General features: G+C 39.9%; 1 protein-coding gene across 1 annotated transcript in view; it reads right to left on the reverse strand.

The window, feature by feature from the left end:
• The window catches only part of CFAP47 (cilia and flagella associated protein 47), a 185,418-nt gene that overhangs the window by 85,153 nt on the left and 79,823 nt on the right, over positions 1-20,442 (reverse strand). Inside the window, exons 42-48 of the mRNA XM_083734113.1 lie at positions 18,316-18,515; positions 16,378-16,486; positions 14,436-14,662; positions 13,360-13,537; positions 7,587-7,780; positions 6,303-6,446; positions 4,032-4,205 (exon numbers count right to left, since the gene is read on the reverse strand). Coding sequence (XP_083590239.1) covers positions 4,032-4,205; positions 6,303-6,446; positions 7,587-7,780; positions 13,360-13,537; positions 14,436-14,662; positions 16,378-16,486; positions 18,316-18,515 — 1,226 coding nt within the window. The remainder of the gene's footprint in view (positions 1-4,031; positions 4,206-6,302; positions 6,447-7,586; positions 7,781-13,359; positions 13,538-14,435; positions 14,663-16,377; positions 16,487-18,315; positions 18,516-20,442) is intronic.

Below are 20,442 nucleotides of genomic sequence, written 5' to 3' on the forward strand. Positions count from 1 at the left end.
AATGAGCAATCTAAAACAGGGAGGAGAAATTTGGGCTATTCCTGGCTTATGGAGTCTTTCAATCCAGCCAACAGCCTCCACCTCTGCCCTACCAATAATCACCTCTGCACTCCACATTACTGGTCCAAATTCCCTCCTCTCCAGCAGGGAATAGAGATGGAAGAGAAGTTTTATTTGGTTCACATGTATAAGGGAACCTACCTACTTTGTGCTTTCTGAAGCAACAGAAGAACTGAAACAGAACCATCCTTCAAAATTCACACTTGTCTGAATTTCACAGTGCTCTTCTTTACCCAAGTAATATGCACAAAAATGCATGTGCTAGGGTGTGCTTAAAAGTGTGTATCATAATGAAAATAACATGTAAAAATGCATTACAGTGGAATTGCATCTTATGCAGGAGTTAGCAAGTGAAGCAAAAAACTCTTAATCAAGAAAATCTGAATATGTGATCTATCTATATATATATATTCTACATAAATAAGTAATGACAGAATAAGGATTCTGTTTCGCAACCTATTTTTAATGACTCTGGCATCACACACAAACTTAATTTCAGAGGGCACACATTCTGTCTAGCAAAAGTGCTGAGGCAGGCTCTTAAAGACTCCTTCACATACATACAAAGTTGTGTGGAAGCCACTTAACCCTGGCACTATACCACAAGAGTCTAATATTATAATTTGTACGAGAGTCAGTGTGGTGTCTTCTCAGCCTAACCTCTCTCTCAGGGTTACTGTGGGGATACATTGGAAGGGTGGTGGAATCATTACACCACACTGAGCTTCTTGAACGAAAGGTGGGATATAAATGTATTTTTAATAATAATAATAATAATAATAATAATCCTTCTCCAAGCACTTAGAGCAGCTTGTGTCAAAGAAAGCACAATATAATTATCACAAAACTGCACAATAAGACAATGCAACAAAAGAAAACAATGAAAAAGAGCAAGCAATATAAAAACATCAGTAAAAAATGCTTGGTGAACATGTGAATGCATAGCACAGATACTGTTCATATTAACCTGCTGGAGATCTGGGAATGAGAGTGCATGAAATATATTTTAAGGGGGTGGGGCACATATTTTAACTTTACACGAGGATGCTTTGATCTCTGGTGAGTTCTTCAGAGGATTGTCCCTCATTCTGTAGATTGGGGACCTTAGTTGAGGACTATGCCAGCATCTCAAATGTCAACAGGCCAAATCCAGACAGGATGAAATGTATATATCAGTTGTTTTTATTAATTCACCACAAAAATAAAAGAGTTAGGAGAACAGGAAGAAGTAGGGAAACAGATGTGCCAGATCTTTAAAAGTTTGCTTTATGGTGAAGTACAGGTAAGAAAATGAAAGAATAACAACAGAATGATAATGGTATATGAAAAAGCAAGGGTACAAGGTAGGGACATTTTTCATTCCATTCCAGTAGTTCTTGCTTTATTTGTTAAATAATTTCAAAGGGGGCAGATTATCAGCACGAGGGAAAGAACAGAATCTTGTGAGACTTCCAAAGCCCAATTGCCTGGGGATCAAGTGCTGGTCCCTCAGCATCTCATTCTGAAATAGGACAGCCAAACAAGAGCAGAACCAAACAAGTGCCCCCCTATACCAACACAGAGAAACTATCCAGAAGGCTGCCATGGTCAATGCGATCAAGGCACTGAGAGGGTCCAGGAGAATCAAGAGGGCTTCTCTCTTGGTCACTGCAGAGGGTGACCAAAGCAATTTCAGTCCCAAAGCAAAGTTAAAACCTAACCAGAACAGATCTAGAAAATCAGTATCCAAAAATGTCTGGAGCTGCATAACCACCATTCTCTTGAGCACCTTGCCCAAGAAGGGGAAGCTGATTGCCAGCCTATTATTGTTAACATCTTCTGAGTCAAGGTTACATTTCTGCAGGAGCAGTCAATTTGTCACTTCTTTTAAATAATCTGCAACCACTTCCTCTTTCAAGTGGGCATTTACAACCTTCTGGACCCAGCTGGATATTTCTTCCCTGCTAGATTTAATAAGCCATGAAGATCAAGGGTTCAACATACAAGTGGTTAGTCCTCCAGGCTAAACTGTTGTCACAACAGAATCTCACTGAAGCTTTCCATTCTTGCTGGCTATCCACTAATTATTTTCACTGCAAGTGTGTACATATATGTGAGTAGCAAACCTGTGAACCAGAGGTCCAATAATTTTTTACCTTCACTTAACAAATGTTTTTCATAACTATTTTTCATTACTAGGAAGACTTCAAATCTTCAAACATCTCTATTTTCCCTGCAAATCATACTTTATATCACCAAAATATGTAAAGGTTTAAAAGTATATAATTCACAGAATTTAATTTTATAAATTACTGCTGGAAATAGCCACCCTGCAAAGCGTTTGTTGTACCATTTGAGAATTACGTCAACTTATTCCATACAGATCAGGTGCATTGTAGTTTGTTTGTAACCTGAGGAACATATGCATGACATAATTAACTTTTTAATGAAATGGCAGTAGTATTAAATTAATGGCTTCATATATCTCATAAAAAAGAGCATGAATGCCAATATAAAATCCAAAATATTAAGACGGCTATAAATTTTTACAACTTGCTAGCTATACAAAGTGTGCCTCTAACATGCTATTACCACAAAGTTTTAAAATGTCAAAATAAAAGGGGAAATTTTCATTGTGTGCTCTATTTGCATTTCTAGCATGCCAAATTTGATGAATCTGGATAAGGAGCACATGTTATATTTTAACAGATGTCATCACATATTATATACCTAATAAAAATATAAAAATGAAACTTCTGTGTTGAGGAACATTTTGAAAAGAAGAAAACAGGAGTAAAGGGGAAATTATTTAAAGTGTTTTGTTGGAAGAGGCACTCTTGGATGAAACTGATTTTCTAGATCCATTTCAATCAGAGTTTAGGCCTGGTTTTAGTCGCCCTATATGATGACCTGTGTTGAGAGAGAGAGAGAGGGAAATATGTCCCTCTTAATTCTCCTTGACCTCTCCACAGTTTTCAATACCATCAACCATGGTATCCTTCTGGAGTGGCTGCTCCGATTTAGGGGTGAGTGGCACCACTTTGTGGTGTTCTCATCCTACTTGGATAGTCATTTCCAAAGGGTGATGCTTGGGGAGTGCTCTTTAGCCCCATGGAGGCTTCAATGCAGGGTTCCTCGGGGTATGATTTCATCCCCCATACTGTTTAGCATGGTTCACAGAACAAAACCAAAGTATAAAACCACAAAATATATAACCTACCTGGGTCACGGGATCATCTTCCAAGGCCTTTCTATGTGTGCCTCCTCCTTGAGAGGTGTAGAGGGTGGCAACACAAGAACAGGCCTTCTCTGCAGTGGCTCCCTATCTGTGGAATGTTCTCCCCAGGGAAGCTTGCCTGGAGCCTTCATTATACACCTTTAGGAGCCAGGTAAAAACGTTCTTTTTCAACCATGCCTTTGGCTGATTTGATTGACATCCTATGCCCATTTAAAATGTGGGTGAACCGCCCTGAGACCTCTGGGTATATGGCGGTATATTAATTAATTAATCAAACAAACAAATAACCTGCTACTATGGAGAATGGAGGACCAGGCCATGTGGCAAAAGAGCAGGATGTGAACTCCACCAACTGGTTTGAATTAACTAGCCATATCGTTGGCTGAAGGACTCTAGTGTATCTCAATTTGTTGTGGAAAAACTGGTGCTTACAATTCTCTTGTAATACTTCACTAATTAAAGTAATGGTGGAAGTATTTTTAAAAAAATTAACACTGGGCAGGGGAAAACCATCAAGAACAATTTAAACATCACTCATTTTTGTAATTTTGCAGTAGTAAACCTTTCCAATATGAATATGACATTTTCAAATGAAGGGAGGTCAAGATGACTCTAGTATCATCTGCCACTCAGATAGCCTTCATAATGATGAGTGAGATAGCAAATGCTCCAGTAAATCATAACAACACATGCATTAGGCAGAGAACTGCTGTTACTTTCACTCAAACCTATATTCAAACCTGCACAATTTTACCTTGTAGTGCAATTCCTCATTGGTAAAATTGGGTACCATTATGAGCTTCTGTGTAATCTCTCTAACTCGGCACTCTATCGCAAGATAATCCAGCGCCAAAGGTTTTGTTGCAATCCCCTTCAGGACAAAGACATGATCTGTGCCATCTGCTTCATTTTGCAAAATGAGTTTCCCCTATGATAGTGAAAGAAATGAACATTCAGTGGCGTGCAAATATTTCTGCAAAACTTCAGAGTCCACTCAAAATGAAACCTGAATGTGCTAGTGTGATGAAGAATTACATAGAGCTGCCTTGAAGACTATTCAGAAACTTCAATGAGGGCAGGATACAGTTGCATGGATGTTTGATGCAAGTTGTAAAGTCAGAACATGTGATACCAATGTTGCACCATTTCAATTGGCTACAAGTGCCATTTCAGGTCCAATTCAAAATGCTAGTGCTGACCATTAAAACTCTTACAAGTTATCTAAAGGACCAGACTGTTCAATGCAACCAGCTTTGGGGGTTCTGCTCGTGTGTCTACCAGTAAAATCAGTTCGTTTGGTAAGCACATGGGTTTCTTGGTGGTGGCCCCATCATTTAATTATTACTGAATGACTTATGCTTAGTTCCTTCAGTGCAGAAATTCAAGCAGGCCTTAAACATCTATTTCAAGCTATATATTTCCTTAATCTCTTTCCTCAATGTGTTTTCGGCTATATGATTCAGAGTAATTTTGTTTTATATATGGGGGAGGGTATTACGTCATACTTACAAAATTTAGGTGCTTCTTCATGATGATTTATACTACATGATGTGTCTACCTTTTTGTGTATCATCTCTACTGCATACACCACTTTGTCAGGCCATAGCCCTAGTGGTCTATAAATTCATTAAATAAGCAAACGAACATATCATGTACACCCCCCTGAGTGACTTGCAGAAAGAACATTAAAATGTAAAAAGTAAGCAAACAAATACAGAAGCAATAGGACATCTGAGCCAAATGTACACTCTTCACTATCTATATATCCATTTGGCAATTACTGCCACTGCACAAGACAAACCATACACTGTCATACAATGTAATAACCTGGCTGCTTATTCTAAATAAATCAGCCACACGGAGTCCAAATTATTTCCTTTTAACAAAACACTTCATTGGTCTGGCATAAATTAGAAAAGTTATGAATAGCTAGGCAGCTATCATCTACAAGTATCAGTGAGATGCATTGTGGGTGTCAAGTTGCCCAGCCAGATGCAATCTGTGGCCCTGTGAAAGAGGTGAAATAACCTTGACAAATTGGGTGAGATCAGGCCAAATCTTTACAAACTACAGCAGGAAGCGGGGTTGGCATGGCAGGAGGGCAGGAGTCAGTTCCTCATTCCACTCAGACCCTTCTGATGGAATGCCATTCTCTCAGGAATGGGAAATACCCAAGCACCCTCCATGGGAATGTACATTATGTGTCAAATCGTGTCATGGGAAGTCAAGCATCCAGGGTTTCACTGGATGACTAGGCTGAATCCAGTCAGTCAGAGGCTCTAACCTGAGCTTAGGCTGTGCCTTAGCCAATCCTTCCCTCAAACCCCTTATGAGGGCCTCTTTTATTATGCTGATCCTGCCCAATGCCATTTTTGCTCCTAAGTAGTAACAAGTGTTCTCCTATGACTAACACAACGCCTTAGTTCAATGAGGGAAATGTAGGGAAGAAACACATCCAAGGGCCAACTGAGGTTGGGAAGAAAACATTACTTTCTAGCCCCATCAGTCAGTGACCCGAGTAGTCCAGTGAGGTACTAACACGGAGAGGTGGGTGAGTGGGAAGCTCATGGGGCAAAATGGCCCCAACTCTTGTGTGTGTGGCCTTTTAAAGGCCTCCACTCCTCCTTCCTTCAAGATATCATGAGAGAACGATGGGGAGACATGACTCCACCATACCCACTGACTTCTAGGCCACACACTGCCAGGCACTGTCACTCCATGCCCAGATCATGCCCAGGAGGCTTACAGTAGCAATAATAATCACACATAGATATAACTATAGAGGGCATTATTTAAAGTCTTCAGCTCTTTACATGCTTAGTTCATTTTTGCTTATGGGCACATTCTCACATTACTTTGGAATGTTTTGGAGTCACCACATTCACAATGTCATTTCTATGCTGTTAGTATTATGTTTATAGATACCCTTGCATCATAAGAACTTATAAATTCCACAGCTACACCAGTTCTCATTAAATGTAGAAAAGCTAATCAAACAAGAAAAAAATGTGTTTTGTTCTCCTACCGTAATTACACATTCGGAAGTTGGCTTAAACATGAGGGTGTATGGAGTTGTTTCACCTGGGGCAACGTATATAAGCGGGGGGCCATAAAAACAGCATCCTTTTAAATGAGCTTTAAGTTTCCAATCTTGTTGACTCATGTTAGTCTGAAACAGAAGGGAATCCAAATGAAATATCTAAAAGTACAATGAATATCAGTGATTAAGGATGAAGGGGTGAAGCCGAAGTCCTCATGGGAAATATAGGTTTTGAATATAAGCACATGATCTATACAGTTATCTAGTACTGTCTCCTAAGAAATGTTAACTGGTGGGAGTTCTCAGAAGACAGCTTTCCCCTCCTTCTCCCCGCTGTAGCCACCAGTGTCTTCTGAAAAGCCTCTTGAGAGTGGGAGTTAAAGGAACCCTCTTAAACAATGTGGGATATTGGAGGCTGCTGGAGGAAGGGTAAATTTATTTATTTATCTATTTTATTAAATTTATATACCACCCTTCATTGAAGATCTTAGGGTGGTTCTCAACATAAAGGTAAAGGGACCCCTGACCATTAGGTCCAGTCATGACCAACTCTGGGGTTGCGGAGCTCATCTCGCTTTATTGGCTGAGGGAGCTGGCGTACAGCTTCCAGGTCATGTGGCCAGCATGACTAAGCCATTTCTGGTGAACCAGAGCAGTGCACAGAAACACCGTTTACCTTCCCGGTGGAGTGGTACCTATTTATCTACTTGCACTTTGACATGCTTTCGAACTGCTAGGTTGGCAGGAGCTGGGACCGAACAACGGGAGCTCACCCCGTCGCAGGGATTCGAACCGCTGACCTTCTGATCGGCAAGTCCTAGGCTCTGTGGTTTAACCCACATCCCTTTTGGTTCTCAACATAAATGACCCCAAATCAATCAGAGGTTTGCCCAGTTTGGAGGCATTCTCTATCAGCAGCTCAATACTCCCCATTTCTCAGGAGGACTCATCCCAACTTTCCAGAGAGGGTTGAAGAGTGCACAGGTGGAAGGGAAGGGGAGAGAAAGGGATGGAAACCTTCCCTTCTATAACTTCCTTGAGCTAACTATTTTAAGCCTATGTCTTTTTCTACCATTTTTAGTATAATAATACATTTGTGGCTGAGAGATATAGAAGGTAATCTGTGTAAAGATCAACTTAATGCAGGAAGAACTCTCATCCCTGCTTTCCATCTATTTATACACATATTTATGTGTTTGCTCAGTCAGCAGTTTTAACCCAGTAGCGACCAGCCTTATTTAAATCTTGGATGAAGCTAAATGGACATACTATTGGAATGTCTTGAGTCACTGCTTGATATGCTGGAGTGACAAACTCTAGCTCAGCCTCGGCAGTATTTGTATTCACCACACATTCTATATGAAAGAGTCGGACATCATACTTCGACTGAAGAAGAATCTTACAAGGATATCGGCCAGGATACTTAGGCAAAAACTTTATAGGAAGCTCAACTTCTGCAACTTCTGTGGGGAGAAAATAAACATTGTTAGTTTAAATATTGTAGGAAGCTCAACTGCAGCATCTTCTGCCAGGAGGGAAGAGGGATAAGTAGTTTTAATATAAGATAGATAGATAGATAGATAGATAGATAGATAGATAGATAGATAGATATAGATAGATAGACAGATAGATGATAGATGGATGTACTGGTGGTGCCTAAAGCCTAAAATTGTCAATGTAACTTTATTAATCTGATTAGACACTTGCATCCATATGGAAAATGGACCAGAATTTGAGGGCAACCTGAGTTAGTTCATTTCACAACTATCACATAAAAAGCACCTCAACTGCAATTAGGAATTAGAACAAAAATTAATTGGCTTCTGCTAATGCCCTCCCTGTCCCTGCTCTTTATATTTATACAGCTATCAACTATAGATTGGGGTTTATACCATGGACTTTATTCCTTCTATTTAGAAATAATCATCTGGACACAGTTAAGACCATTAAAATGTATCCTAACATACATAATGCAAGACAATGTACTATCACTAAACAGCGACAAAAGAAAAATTCAAGTACAGTACTAATTTAAGAGCTTTTTGTGTAAGTAACCTCACATACCAAAAATACTGGCTTAACACACCACCTGCAACAGTATCTTTAAATTTGCTGTAAATGAGTTGTCAGGACAGGGAGGCACCTTTGAATACTGTGTGTGTGTGTGTGTGTGTGTGTGTGTGTGTGTACACACACATACACATATATCCTTTTAGAGAACAAAAATCATTTTAGAGAATAATTCTTACATGAAAACTTTGAGAGAAAATTGGAAAAGGTGTAAGGATTTGTAGCTGTGCCTGTCTGGTTGCCGTAAAGGTAAAGGGACCCCTGACCATTGGGTCCACTCACAGACGACTCTGGGGTTGCGGCGCTCATCTCGCTTTATTGGCCGAGAGAGCTGGCATACAGCTTCCGGGTCATGTGGCCAGTATGACTAAGCCGCTTCTGGCGAACCAGAGCAGCGCATGGAAACACTGTTTACCTTCCCGCCGGAGCGGTACCTATTTATCTACTTGCACTTCAACATGCTTTCAAACTGCTAGTTGGGCAGGAGCAGGGACTGAGCAACAGAAGCTCACCCTGTCGCAGGAATTCAAACCACCAACCTTCTGATCGGCAAGCCCTAGGCTCAGCGGTTTAACCCACAGCACCACGCACATCCGGTTGTTCTAGTATACTTCAAAAAGCTTCTGACAAAGCAGCTCAACAAAGACTCCTGAGGAAGCTTAGAAGTCAAGGAATAAGAGGAGAGGTCTGCTTGTGGACCATGAATTCGTTAAGCTGCAGGAAGCAAAAAAGGAGTAGCCAATGCACCTTTCAGGCTTTAGGATTTACTCTGAGAATAAAAACACTCAGGTGCTATACAAGTTCCTTTTTATTTTCTCCCATGAAGCAAGAAGTGGTTTTGTGCCCTGCAAAACGGGGGGGGGGGGTAACACTTCCTCAGCATCACAGCCCCGGTATGATTTGGCTTCCTCTGCAGCTGCTTCTTTTAAAAGTGGGAGATCCATATCATCATTACATCTAAATATCCTCAGTTCCTGAAGCTATGGCAGAGCCTCTTCCAGCTGGACTTCTCCACCCCAGCCCCAGTGCTATCTTACTACAAGCTGCCCTGTGGGGAAAAGCTCAGGAAAGCAAGGGAAGCAGGCAAAAGAGACAGCCAACCAAACTTTTGCTGGATTAACCTCTTCCCACCGCAACCATCTACCACCAACTGCCCTGTAAGAAGGATTCCAGGAGAGGTAAGCCGGCAGGCAAAGAAGTCACCAAGAGCCTTCTCTTGTCTGTCCCAGCTGGACTCTGCTCTCCCCACACAAGGCCATTCCAACACTGTCAAGTGGGAAGGAACCTGATGGCTTCATATTGCTTATTGCTTTTTTAAAAAAGTTGATGCTGTCAGTTGCCTTGGAAGGATTTCTATCCTGAATAGCAAGCTATAAATAACTGTAATGAACAAATAGTATATTCATTGGCAATTTGATTTTCCTGTTATAAAATGGTGTTCAGTAGCAATTCAAGCCTTTACCAACTGGAAACTAATTGATGCCACCATTGCCATGTCAATACTTTCCTTGAACTCTTTGTTATTGCTTCAAAAAAAAAAACACCTCAAGTTCACAACAGGAATAGCACAGCATTGTATTATGTGCCTCCAACATTAGCAGGCTATCAAACAGATTATAGCACCTCAGCTTCAAACTTCTCTGAAATAAATTAGCTTGTTCTCTCATAAAGACAAGATTAATGACCTGCTAATTTATGAATTATTACCTCTTTTCTGTTTTGTCACCAAGTTATTATCCCCATCGGCTATCTTCCACAAAAACGTCCCACGTTTGTCAGTTATACTAGTAATAAAACCCGCTCACTTATTCCTGGCTCATAAATATTTTTTCCCCAAATTAGATTGTAACTATCTCGTATCATTCACACAGTACATGGGAGCAAAGAAAATATCCACATTAGATGATTTTTCAATTTTTTGGTATATAGTTTAAGTACATTCAGTGCCAGAAGACAAAACTCACAATTCTTTTACACAAAAATATTAGCAATACATTATAGATAACATGCCTTTATTATCAGTATAGGTCTAAATTTCCTATGTACTATTCTTTCTCCTGGGATTTGCATTTTGCAGAATTTATTGCACACCAGAAAACATTTTGGGCCAAGCTAAAGGCTGCTTTTCATGATATGCTTGCATTCTGGTTTTGATACCCATGTACAATTACACACATATTTCCTATCAGTTTGTTAAGCATGACTTCCTGCATAGTATAAACATTCATCCTCAAATGAATGGTTCACTGCTTCCAAATCTTTTGAAGAAGCACTGGAAGACAGCAAGTTGGTCCACCTTGTAGGGTTAGTTTTTAAACATACTGAAGAAAACGCTGTCCAAAAGACTGTCACACCAAATTAGGATGTCAAAGCGGATAATTTTGTGAATATCTAGCTCAATTGCAGGGGAGGTATTCACGAATCATACAAAGATCATTCTAGATCTAGAGGGACTTACATACCGGTAGCTGGATATTGTATAAGCTTAATTTCTAGCAGAACTAAGAAGTTGAAGATGTTATTCATTGAATTCAAGTTGATGTTTGTTGCTTTGTTGCTTTGCTGCTTTGTTACAAACCCAAGGATTGGGTCCACTTGTGTTTTCTCCTGGTATATTACAACTGCCAAAATTATACTTAACAGAACAGCAGTCAAGAGGTAAAATTTAATTAACACAAGAACTGCATGCCCTCATTGCAAGCAATTTGTGGCCCATCCTGCACCCACTGTGCACAAGGAGAAGTAGCAGTAATATTTTTGTAAAGATGCCTGTCCCAATCTGGTAAGGAAGATTTGCACATGCAAGTGGCCTTCTATGTGTACTTCCATTGTTGATACACATCTGAATGCACATCTCCTTCTGCATATGGTTCACAATGCCCATTTATCCTACTGAACTGGTTGTACATGTCTTTTGATGCAATAATGAGATGTATATCTGCTTCTAAAGACACCAGTTCTGGCACATAACTAGCCATCCATAACTACGATTAGAACACTGGTAGGCATCTCAAAAAGCCATATCTTAGTATGTATGTAAAACAAAATAGGCCACCCACAGAACACAACCAGAAGAGAAAGAGGATCACTGATAACATTGTGCTGGGGAGCAGGTTTAAAGCTCCAGGAAATTTCTGTGAAATAAAAGATTGCTCTGATTACACCAGACACTGAACTGAGGCAGAATTCATAAGGCATATAGTGAAAACGATAACCTGTTCTTGAGTATAATATGACGGCATATTTTTAACATACACATATGGAGAAGTTTTCAGAAAATTATGCTTTTTAGATAGTGTTATTAAATATGTAAATATTTATGTCTTCTGAATTGAGTAGTGGAAATAAATGTTAGTTCTAGCAACCATAGAAGTCAACATATTGTAAATGATTTGCTAGCCTAAGTAATGTGACATGACATGATATTCTATCTTATTTGTAAGGATTAGTGGAGGATGTTTGGCTGTGTGGTCCGCTTTATTTTCTACAAACTTTAGTGATTTGACAATCAACGGTGTAGCCCATGTATTTTAACACGTTAAAGATAAACCAATATTGTATTCTCTTCATAAAGGTAAAAAAAAAGGTAAAGGACTCCTGGACGGTTAAGTCCAGTCAAAGGTGACTATGGGGTTGCGGCGCTCATCTCGCTTTCAGACTGAGGGAGCTGGCGTTTGTCCACAGACAGCTTTCCGGGTCATGTGGCTAACATGACTAAGCTGCTTCTGGTGCAATGGAACACCATGAAGGAAACCAGAGCGCACAGAAATGCTGTTTACCTTCCCGCCGCAGCAGTCCCTATTTATCTACTTGCACTGATGTGCTTTCAAACTTCTAGGTACTACAATGGAGCACTTACGCAACAAAATCCAGTGAATTCCAAATTAGGTATCCTGAATATTTAAGCAACCAGGCAAACTTGAAATTACCTGCTTTCATTGTCACAGCTATGGTTCAGTGATCTTTAATTTGACCCCTAAGACACAAAGATGGCACAGACTGACAATGTGAAATATGCAGACAAATATGTAACAATATTTCCCTCAGGTACATGAAGAAAATCATGTTGATGTCAAAATGAACCAAGGGCTCTTTTGAGATTCAGCAAGTGTGATAGCATCTTGTTGAAATACTGGTAAGCAATTCTGATACATTTTATTTTTATGTTAGCTTATTAAAAATATTTCCTAACAGATGGATGCCAACAACATCGGTAAGATTTCCAGTAAACATGTTGATAATTAAAAGGTTTAAATACCAAAATCAGTCACTGGCCTTTTTTCTATGATTATTCCACTACATATCCTGTATAATCAAAGCTGCTTGTCCCACAGGCTCTGTTTGCTTCACTGGCACAAGCTTTTACTTCCAAAGCTCCAGTCCTTAAATTTCCAACCGTACATTATTTTTTTAGGCACAAATTCTTTTTGAAGAGCCTGAAAACCATCAACTAGAAAAAATTACTTGAAGCCCAAGGAAAGGCTATAATCATGTAATAAAAGCATTTTAAGTTGCATTATGCAATGAGTCCCCATGGAGGTGTCATGGAGGAAGTGATCAGACCCCGAGGTCCTCCTTGGAAGACCTGGAGAGGGTTCTAACAGGGGTGGGGGATAGAGGATTCTGAACCTCAAAAGATGGATTGTGAACCCCAAGGTCCAAGTGGGTTAGAGGGTGGAAACCAGACCTCTGAAGAAGATTCAGAAAACTATCAAAGTGTCTCCCATTACTGCCTTCCAGATACACACTTTCTGGGTTAGCCGAGTCTGTAACCTGAAGCGTATGTAACCTGAAGCGTATGTAACCTGAGGTACCACTGTACAGATATTGTTCCACTCACTGGGCATCCCTTCCCAGTGAAGAACATCTGCAGTAAACAGGATGGTAAGATATATGAAGAATTTCAGAATTAGTATCAAGAGTTTTGTTATTGACAGTGGTAGTAATAATTTACTAATCAGATGCTTGTCACCTCTTTCTTCTGCAGACCAAATATGTCCTTTTCCCTGGTGTGTAGGATGAATTCTGCTTGATGCCAACACAGGTATTTCTATATTTCCAGGGCTTTCAAAATATTCAGGCATGCTCACTTCAACACTGTACTCAATATATTTTGTAAAAAATTTAGGAAAGTTGTGCAGCGCATCTTTCTGTAAATAAAGGAACAGTGTAGTTGATTATTAACAATGTTTTCATGCTAACTGCAAGTCAACGAGGAAGCATGTAAAAGGTTCTGTGTATGCACCTAGATTTTTATTTCCTTGTTTTTGCAGAATTACTTTCTTAATTGTATTACATGGTTATCAAAATACTCTTCAAATTCTTCTATGTTTGAAAAGCCATTTGGGGGATTTGGTGGTGCAAATATAGTTTACTTTTTAACTTCTGTCTGTAGGAATGCTGTATTTCCCACGGCACACACCAATTTTTCTTTTCAAGTGAAATAGATGATACTGTTCTTACTAAATTAGGTTGGTTGGAAGAACTTCCTGACAGTAAGAGCTGTTCGACAGTGGAATTTGCTGCCAAGGAGTGTGGTGGAGTTTACTTCTTTGGAGGTCTTTAAGCAGAGGCTTGACAACCATATGTCAGGAGTGCTCTGATGGTGTTTCCTGCTTGGCAGGGGGTTGGACTCGATGGCGCTTGTGGTCTCTTCCAACTCTATGATTCTATGATTCTTAAGGATGGGGGCTGGGCACAGACATGTCAAAGAAACTGGATTATCTCATGCATATGAATTGTGTTTCAGCTGGAATAGGGTCTGCTAGCCCAGGAACCACCATAGTTCTGATCCAACCCTCCTACTATGTACTGAGATGCTTACTTCCAGATTTTGGAGGTTACCTCTCAAAATCAAACTTTGGGGGTTTGGGCAGCTTTATAACATAATGGAGAAAACTGCATTATAAGATTGGTGCTCAGAATCAGCTTGACAAAGAGGCCTTTTCCAATCGTGCAGTATGCAGTCAAAAGTGTTGCTTCCCTGTCAGCTTCAAAATGTAATGAACAATGTACAACTATAAGATCTGCAGTCAATAATGTTCTTACCTCAACTTGTGACAGACCTAAAGCTGCAACTGCAACTCGAACGCTGCTGCTCTCAAGTGTCCCAGTGACCTTTCTTCGCTCATACTCCAAAGCAGACATCTGCTGTTGTGCTGCAAGAGCCAGAGCCTTTTCCCTAGCTTCATTCACAAGAGGGATCTTCAGCTTTTCTTGAAGCATATTACCAACACAACATTTCAGACAAAGCACTGGTTGTATTTCTCTGTCACCTGTAATAAACAAGAGCAAGAGGTAACATCAACAACGGCCAACTAAGATTTTTGCTTCTACAGCACACCTGCACCAGGCAGGTGCTAAATTTGGTACCACAGCACCAATTGCTATGGCTTCCCAGAGCAAGAGCCAAAAGCCTAGTGTTAGAAAAAGCTGACAAGGACAACACACAACACAAAAACTAGTGTTGCCAACTTTATTTCTCAGCAGGGCTCCTGTGCTTGTAACCCCCATGGTTCAACAAAATGCACCTGATAAATAAAGTGAAGGAATAAACTTCATTTCTCATGTCAAGCAACTACAAAGATACAGAAGTCCTGCCAGAAAAAAGTTAGCAATCTGAATTCCCATTTCTATTATGCACTGGAATCATGGAAAAAAACAGCTTGAATCCACTTGTTTTCAAACTTGTTTTCAATTTATCAACTAAAACAGCTGAACTACAATGCTACTAAATGCTACTAAAACATTTTCTTCCCCTTTTAGCTGTCATGGTGGAAATAAGTCGTAATCTTATAACTCTTGATTTTCATTCCTTCACAGTAAGCAAAAATAAGTGACTAGGCAGAAAGTCATTGCTAGCATTACAGTTCAAGCTGCTGGTTTCATTCAAAAGCACAGCACGGAACAAATCTTGAGTATGTAAAAACTGAGTTCAATTAAACAAAGATGGGTTTAGAGATTTTATATGCCCTATTGCCAAAGCTGTGTATATCTATGGCCCAGTGGTGCTAAAGAAATGTAGCTATATTTCTCGTTGATACTACTGTCAGTATATACTCCATTTTGGAGAAGCCTAGGGGCACACTGTCTCCACAAGCATCAATCCCTTGCTGACAGGGCTGTTTGGCCCTCATTAAATGGACATGCAGGAGTATGTCTGAATCACAGGCCATGAAAGAAAGGTCACTTGTGCAGTAACTGTAGCTCTTCCAAGGTAATTTGCTGTTTGGATCCATGCAAAGTGAAGGAAGGCTATACAAGCTATTATCTTCAAGAATTACAATTACAGATAAGTAACCTTTTCTTCTCCTTTAACTATTGCCTGTTTGGGTTGCCAGCTCATGGTCATTATCAACCAGTAATAAATCCAGATGGCAGAAAGGCTAGAGGATACTAATTGAACAAAGACTGCAAATTTGATTTTTGCAATCTGAAGTAAGTCTAAATATAAAGAGACCTGTTAAAAAAAAAACTAAACAGGTTCCCAGGCCTGAAATACTGTGAAGAATTACAGCATGAAGCTTTTTTATACCTTTAAGGGTACTTCATGTGGCTTTGATAAATGGTCAGAGCAGAACTCTATACATCAAATTTCAATCCTTTGGAGTCTAGGAACATTCACCTGGCATAGTGCTCATATAAGCAGAGTCATAACCATATGCTACCAATATACAATGCTGAGACAACCAGGAAAGAAGCTGTAACTGATAATGATGTATGGAGAACACTGAAAATAATCCTTTGTTATTTGCACCAGTAGAGAGCAGGCATATGCAAGGATAAGAAATACGTGTGAGCAAGAAGTAATTTGTAATCCAAATAAAAATGTTTGACTACCATTTGAGGTACCAGAAAAAGAAACAATTATATATTCCATGGCAGTTTTCTGATGCCTCTGCATTGCAAAATATTTCACTGCTTATGGAATTTATTGTATCTAAAAGTTTAACGTGGGAGGGGGGAAGAGATTTTTATACCCCCACTTTACCTTCTAGCATGCTGCTAGTGCACAGAACATTTGGGCTATTCATTGGAAGTAAGCCTGAAGGCAATGGTAAATCACATGTTCCTTCCACCAGGTACACAAATTCCCCAATCTGAAACACAAGAACATATGCATTTCAATTTCGACAACAATCCATGCAGAACAAATTAGAAGCCTCTCAGACTATAAACAAACACAAATCCATTGCTGCAACATTGACGCTTGACTTACAAGAATATTTCATGCATTTGAGAGTCTTTGTTTTAAAGCCTCTTCATAAACTAAACTGGAAATACTATAAGGTATAATAAAATAAATCTAGTAATTCAACGTTGGGTAGGAAAGAATTAGGACCAGAGGTATTTGTCATTATTTAACTTGGGTGCCCTATCAATGCCATGAAAGCCATTTCCCCCATTGATTGCATGTATTATTTGCATGTAAGATGTGATGTAATTGGCTTAACCCATATGGACCTTTAAATGTTCATCAGTCTTCAGTAGAGGACTTCAAGGATAGGTTTATCAACCTATTAGACTGATCCCATGGTGCATTCTTTACTTGCTGGAGTCACAAAAAAAGAACTCGGTATTATTCCAACATTTTGCACATATGTTTAACCAAACATTAAGAATGTCATCTATAGTGGCACCCTTTCTAGAGCTCTAATCCTTGTAAAGTTAAGGCAATATTTCTGCCTTTATTAGGACAGTCTGGTCCCACTCATTAACTTTGAAATGCAGCTACAATTTAACAGACACCCAGAATTTATGGTTATACCTGTAGGCAATCTTGACACCTATAAATGAAGGTCAAATTAACAGTACTGCTCTTTTCTATTTCACAGCATGCTGACTCTTGCATTTAAAAATAAAGGTTGAAAAATCTTGAGCTCTCCCGTTAAGACACTTACGCAACTGTAACTTTTTAATGGCCACATGGTTCAAAACTGCTGAATATGGAAACCAATCCTTTAAAAGAAATTGTGCGTGTATGTGTGTGTTTTAGTCTAAAACATTTCCTCCATGGACACACAAAAACTCACACACAGCAATTCTGCAGAGATTGCTAAGAGCACCACAGCGATGGTGACTGTATGTATATTGGAATTGTTGCGGAGCAGAGGTTTTTACAACTCCGCCCCCAGCAGTCTGGATAGATCTTAAATTGCTTGATAGTGTCCTTTTCCCCATCACCTAGCTGATGGCTGGTCAGCTCAGCAAAACGGTAAAGTTGATGGATTTTTCGGGGGGGTGGAGCTGTACAGAGAGTGGTGGAAAGCCACATGCACCTCATAGACTGTGGCGTGCCTACATGTGTTCTAGTGACAGTTTTATCTCTTACAGCCTGCTTATCACAGAACTGTAGAGCTGGAAGAGATGTGGGGGGGTGCTATTTATCCCAGTTCACCTGAGGTTTCATAAAAATAGCAGCAACAGCTATAGAAATATCAAAGAGACTGGGAATGCTTTTAACATCAACTCTCCCCAACATATTTCTTGAGTTTCCCATCAGCAGGACAATTTCTTTTTACTGTATTGTATTGTTATAATCAGCTATAAGATGCTGGATATCATCTGAGTGAAAAGCAGGCAATAATTTCACTGAATGAATGAATGAATGCCCTTTTTTTGAAGTGCTTTGGTTTGTTTGCTTGTTTTAAAAGGTATGTGTTGGCATGAGAAAATGGATATGGAACATCTTCCATACTTTCTTCAGGATTGCTTAATATTGACCTATGAGTCCAGGGACCCACGGAGGATTGGAGAAGATAGAAGGACTTTGCAAGAATGTTTTAGGATACCAGGATTTGAAGTTGGTGCATTTTATTTTATTTTTATTTTTTGCATTTTCAATGAACTGTTATAACAATAAGATTTAGTGTCCCAATTTTTCTCATGTCATTCACAAGGGCAATGTATGAAGAATATACTTATTTACCTGCTCATTGAACAAAATTATGGCACAATAACGTTTTCCCATAATAAAAGGAAGATAGTGAAGCCTGAGGATTGAACTGCTTTCTCCCGTCAGGAAAACTACATCCATTGGGCAGAAGAACTCTTGTAAATAGTTTGATTCCTTAGCCAATGCATCACCTGGAGGTTCAGCTACAGCATCAGAGCTAGTAAATGCTTCTGCTATAATATAGAAACATTGTAAGAATGTAATTACAGTACATAACAATACGTAATATTTTAAATTCTTAAGGAATACAATGAAACTTGACAGATAATAGAGAAATGCTAATTCATGCTTTCCGTTTTTATCAGCTTTAACTATGCTGCTCAAAGAGCAGGAGAATTTTGAATAAGGCGCTTTTTTAAAGGGTCAGAACCACACATTGCCTGGTAAATCTGTTCCTGGATTTCCTGACAGTTTGTCTCCGTCTAAAAGCAACTTGGGGGGTGTGGGGTAGGGGAGAAATTACAATTGTGGCTGCAGTGTGGGAGAAGGGGCATTAATCCTTCCTTTTAACACCATTCTCTGTTGCAAATCACCCCAGCTGTTATGAGCCATGCTATGACTAGACATAATACAGGCATTTGAATCAGGAATCAGCAAAGAGGTCCATTTCAAACAATCATGCAGTTAATTTCATATAGGCATTCAGTTGTAACTGTATTCAACTAACTTTTATTCAGAGTAGACCCACTGAAATTAGTAGTCATTAATTTCAATGGATCTACTCTGATTAAAAGTTAACTGAGTACAACCCAATGTCATACACAGGGGTGTAAGAAGGCAGTGATTTCCCTTCTTATTTGTATTCATTGCAAGGACCGCTTATCTCTTCCCCCAGTGAGCAGTGATTGTGGCCTGACTCTAGGGGTGGGGGGCAGGCGCGTGTTTCTCAGACGACTGGGAAGGACATCATTTCCTCCTCCAATGGTCGCAGGGGATTCTAGTGGCTCGCCTGTGGTTCTGATCAATTCCTCACAGCAACTGCATGCTGACGCTCTTTGCTCCCCACCTCCCTGACAGCATATAATAATGGACACCACACACTTATGTTTGGATCAAATAAGGCCACAGATTTATTGAATGCAGATGAAAAGATTTGGCATAGGCACTGGGCAACCATTATCTTGCCAGAAGTGATGTCAAGGGTCAATTTGGCAGCAGAGGTTTCCTAAGACTTGCATCAAATTAGAGGACCTCTGCAGGAATTGCCTCTTTGAGGAGTGCTATAGGCCTCAGCCCCTGCCTGAGCCTCTGATATAATCAACTCCCCCTGAATCCCTTTAATGGGATACCCTGGCACTGGAGGGACAGGAAGAGACTACAACCCCACATCATGCAAGACTAAGGTTTGCCCAATGCCTACTCAGTAATCAACCAACAGTCAGATTGGGTGATTCTGGATACACACCCAATGCCTATGCCAAGACTTACGTACATCTGTAATCAATAAGGTTGTGGCCGATTTTTTCACAAAGCAATTGTCTTGTGATTATTTCATCTCCACATATTAGCCCTTGATACATATTAGCCCTTGATACATATTAGCTGCCACACTGCACCTGGGCCAGCAATCAGTGCTATTTCTGTTCTGCTGCAGTTTGATTTCTGCCAAATACTATCCCAATGTCTGCTATTTAATGTAAACTACATAGATTATGTACATGGGTGGCACTGTGGGCTAAACCACAGAGCCTAGGGCTTGCCTATCAGAAGGTTGGTGGTTCAAATCCCTGCGACGGGGTGAGCTCCCGTTGCTCGGACCCTGCTCCTGCCAACCTAGCAGTTCAAAAGCACATCAAAGTGCAAGTAGATAAATAGGTACCACTCCGGCAGGAAGGTAAACACCGTTTCCGTGCACTGCTCTGGTTTTGCCAGAAGCAGCTTACTCATGCTGGCCACATGACCCGGAAAACCTGTCTGCGGATAAACGCCGGCTCCCTCGGCCAGTAAAGTGAGATTAGCGCCGCAATCCCAGTGTCATTCACAACTTGACTTAACAGTCAGGGGTCCTTTACCTTTACCTTTACATAGATTATGTAAGTAATTATGTAACTTAAATTAAATGAATTTTTTGCCTATTTTTGATATTTACTTTGAAATGAA

Source organism: Podarcis gaigeae (genome assembly GCF_964106915.1).
Source record: "Podarcis gaigeae genome assembly, chromosome: 4".
Taxonomy (NCBI): domain Eukaryota; kingdom Metazoa; phylum Chordata; class Lepidosauria; order Squamata; family Lacertidae; genus Podarcis; species Podarcis gaigeae.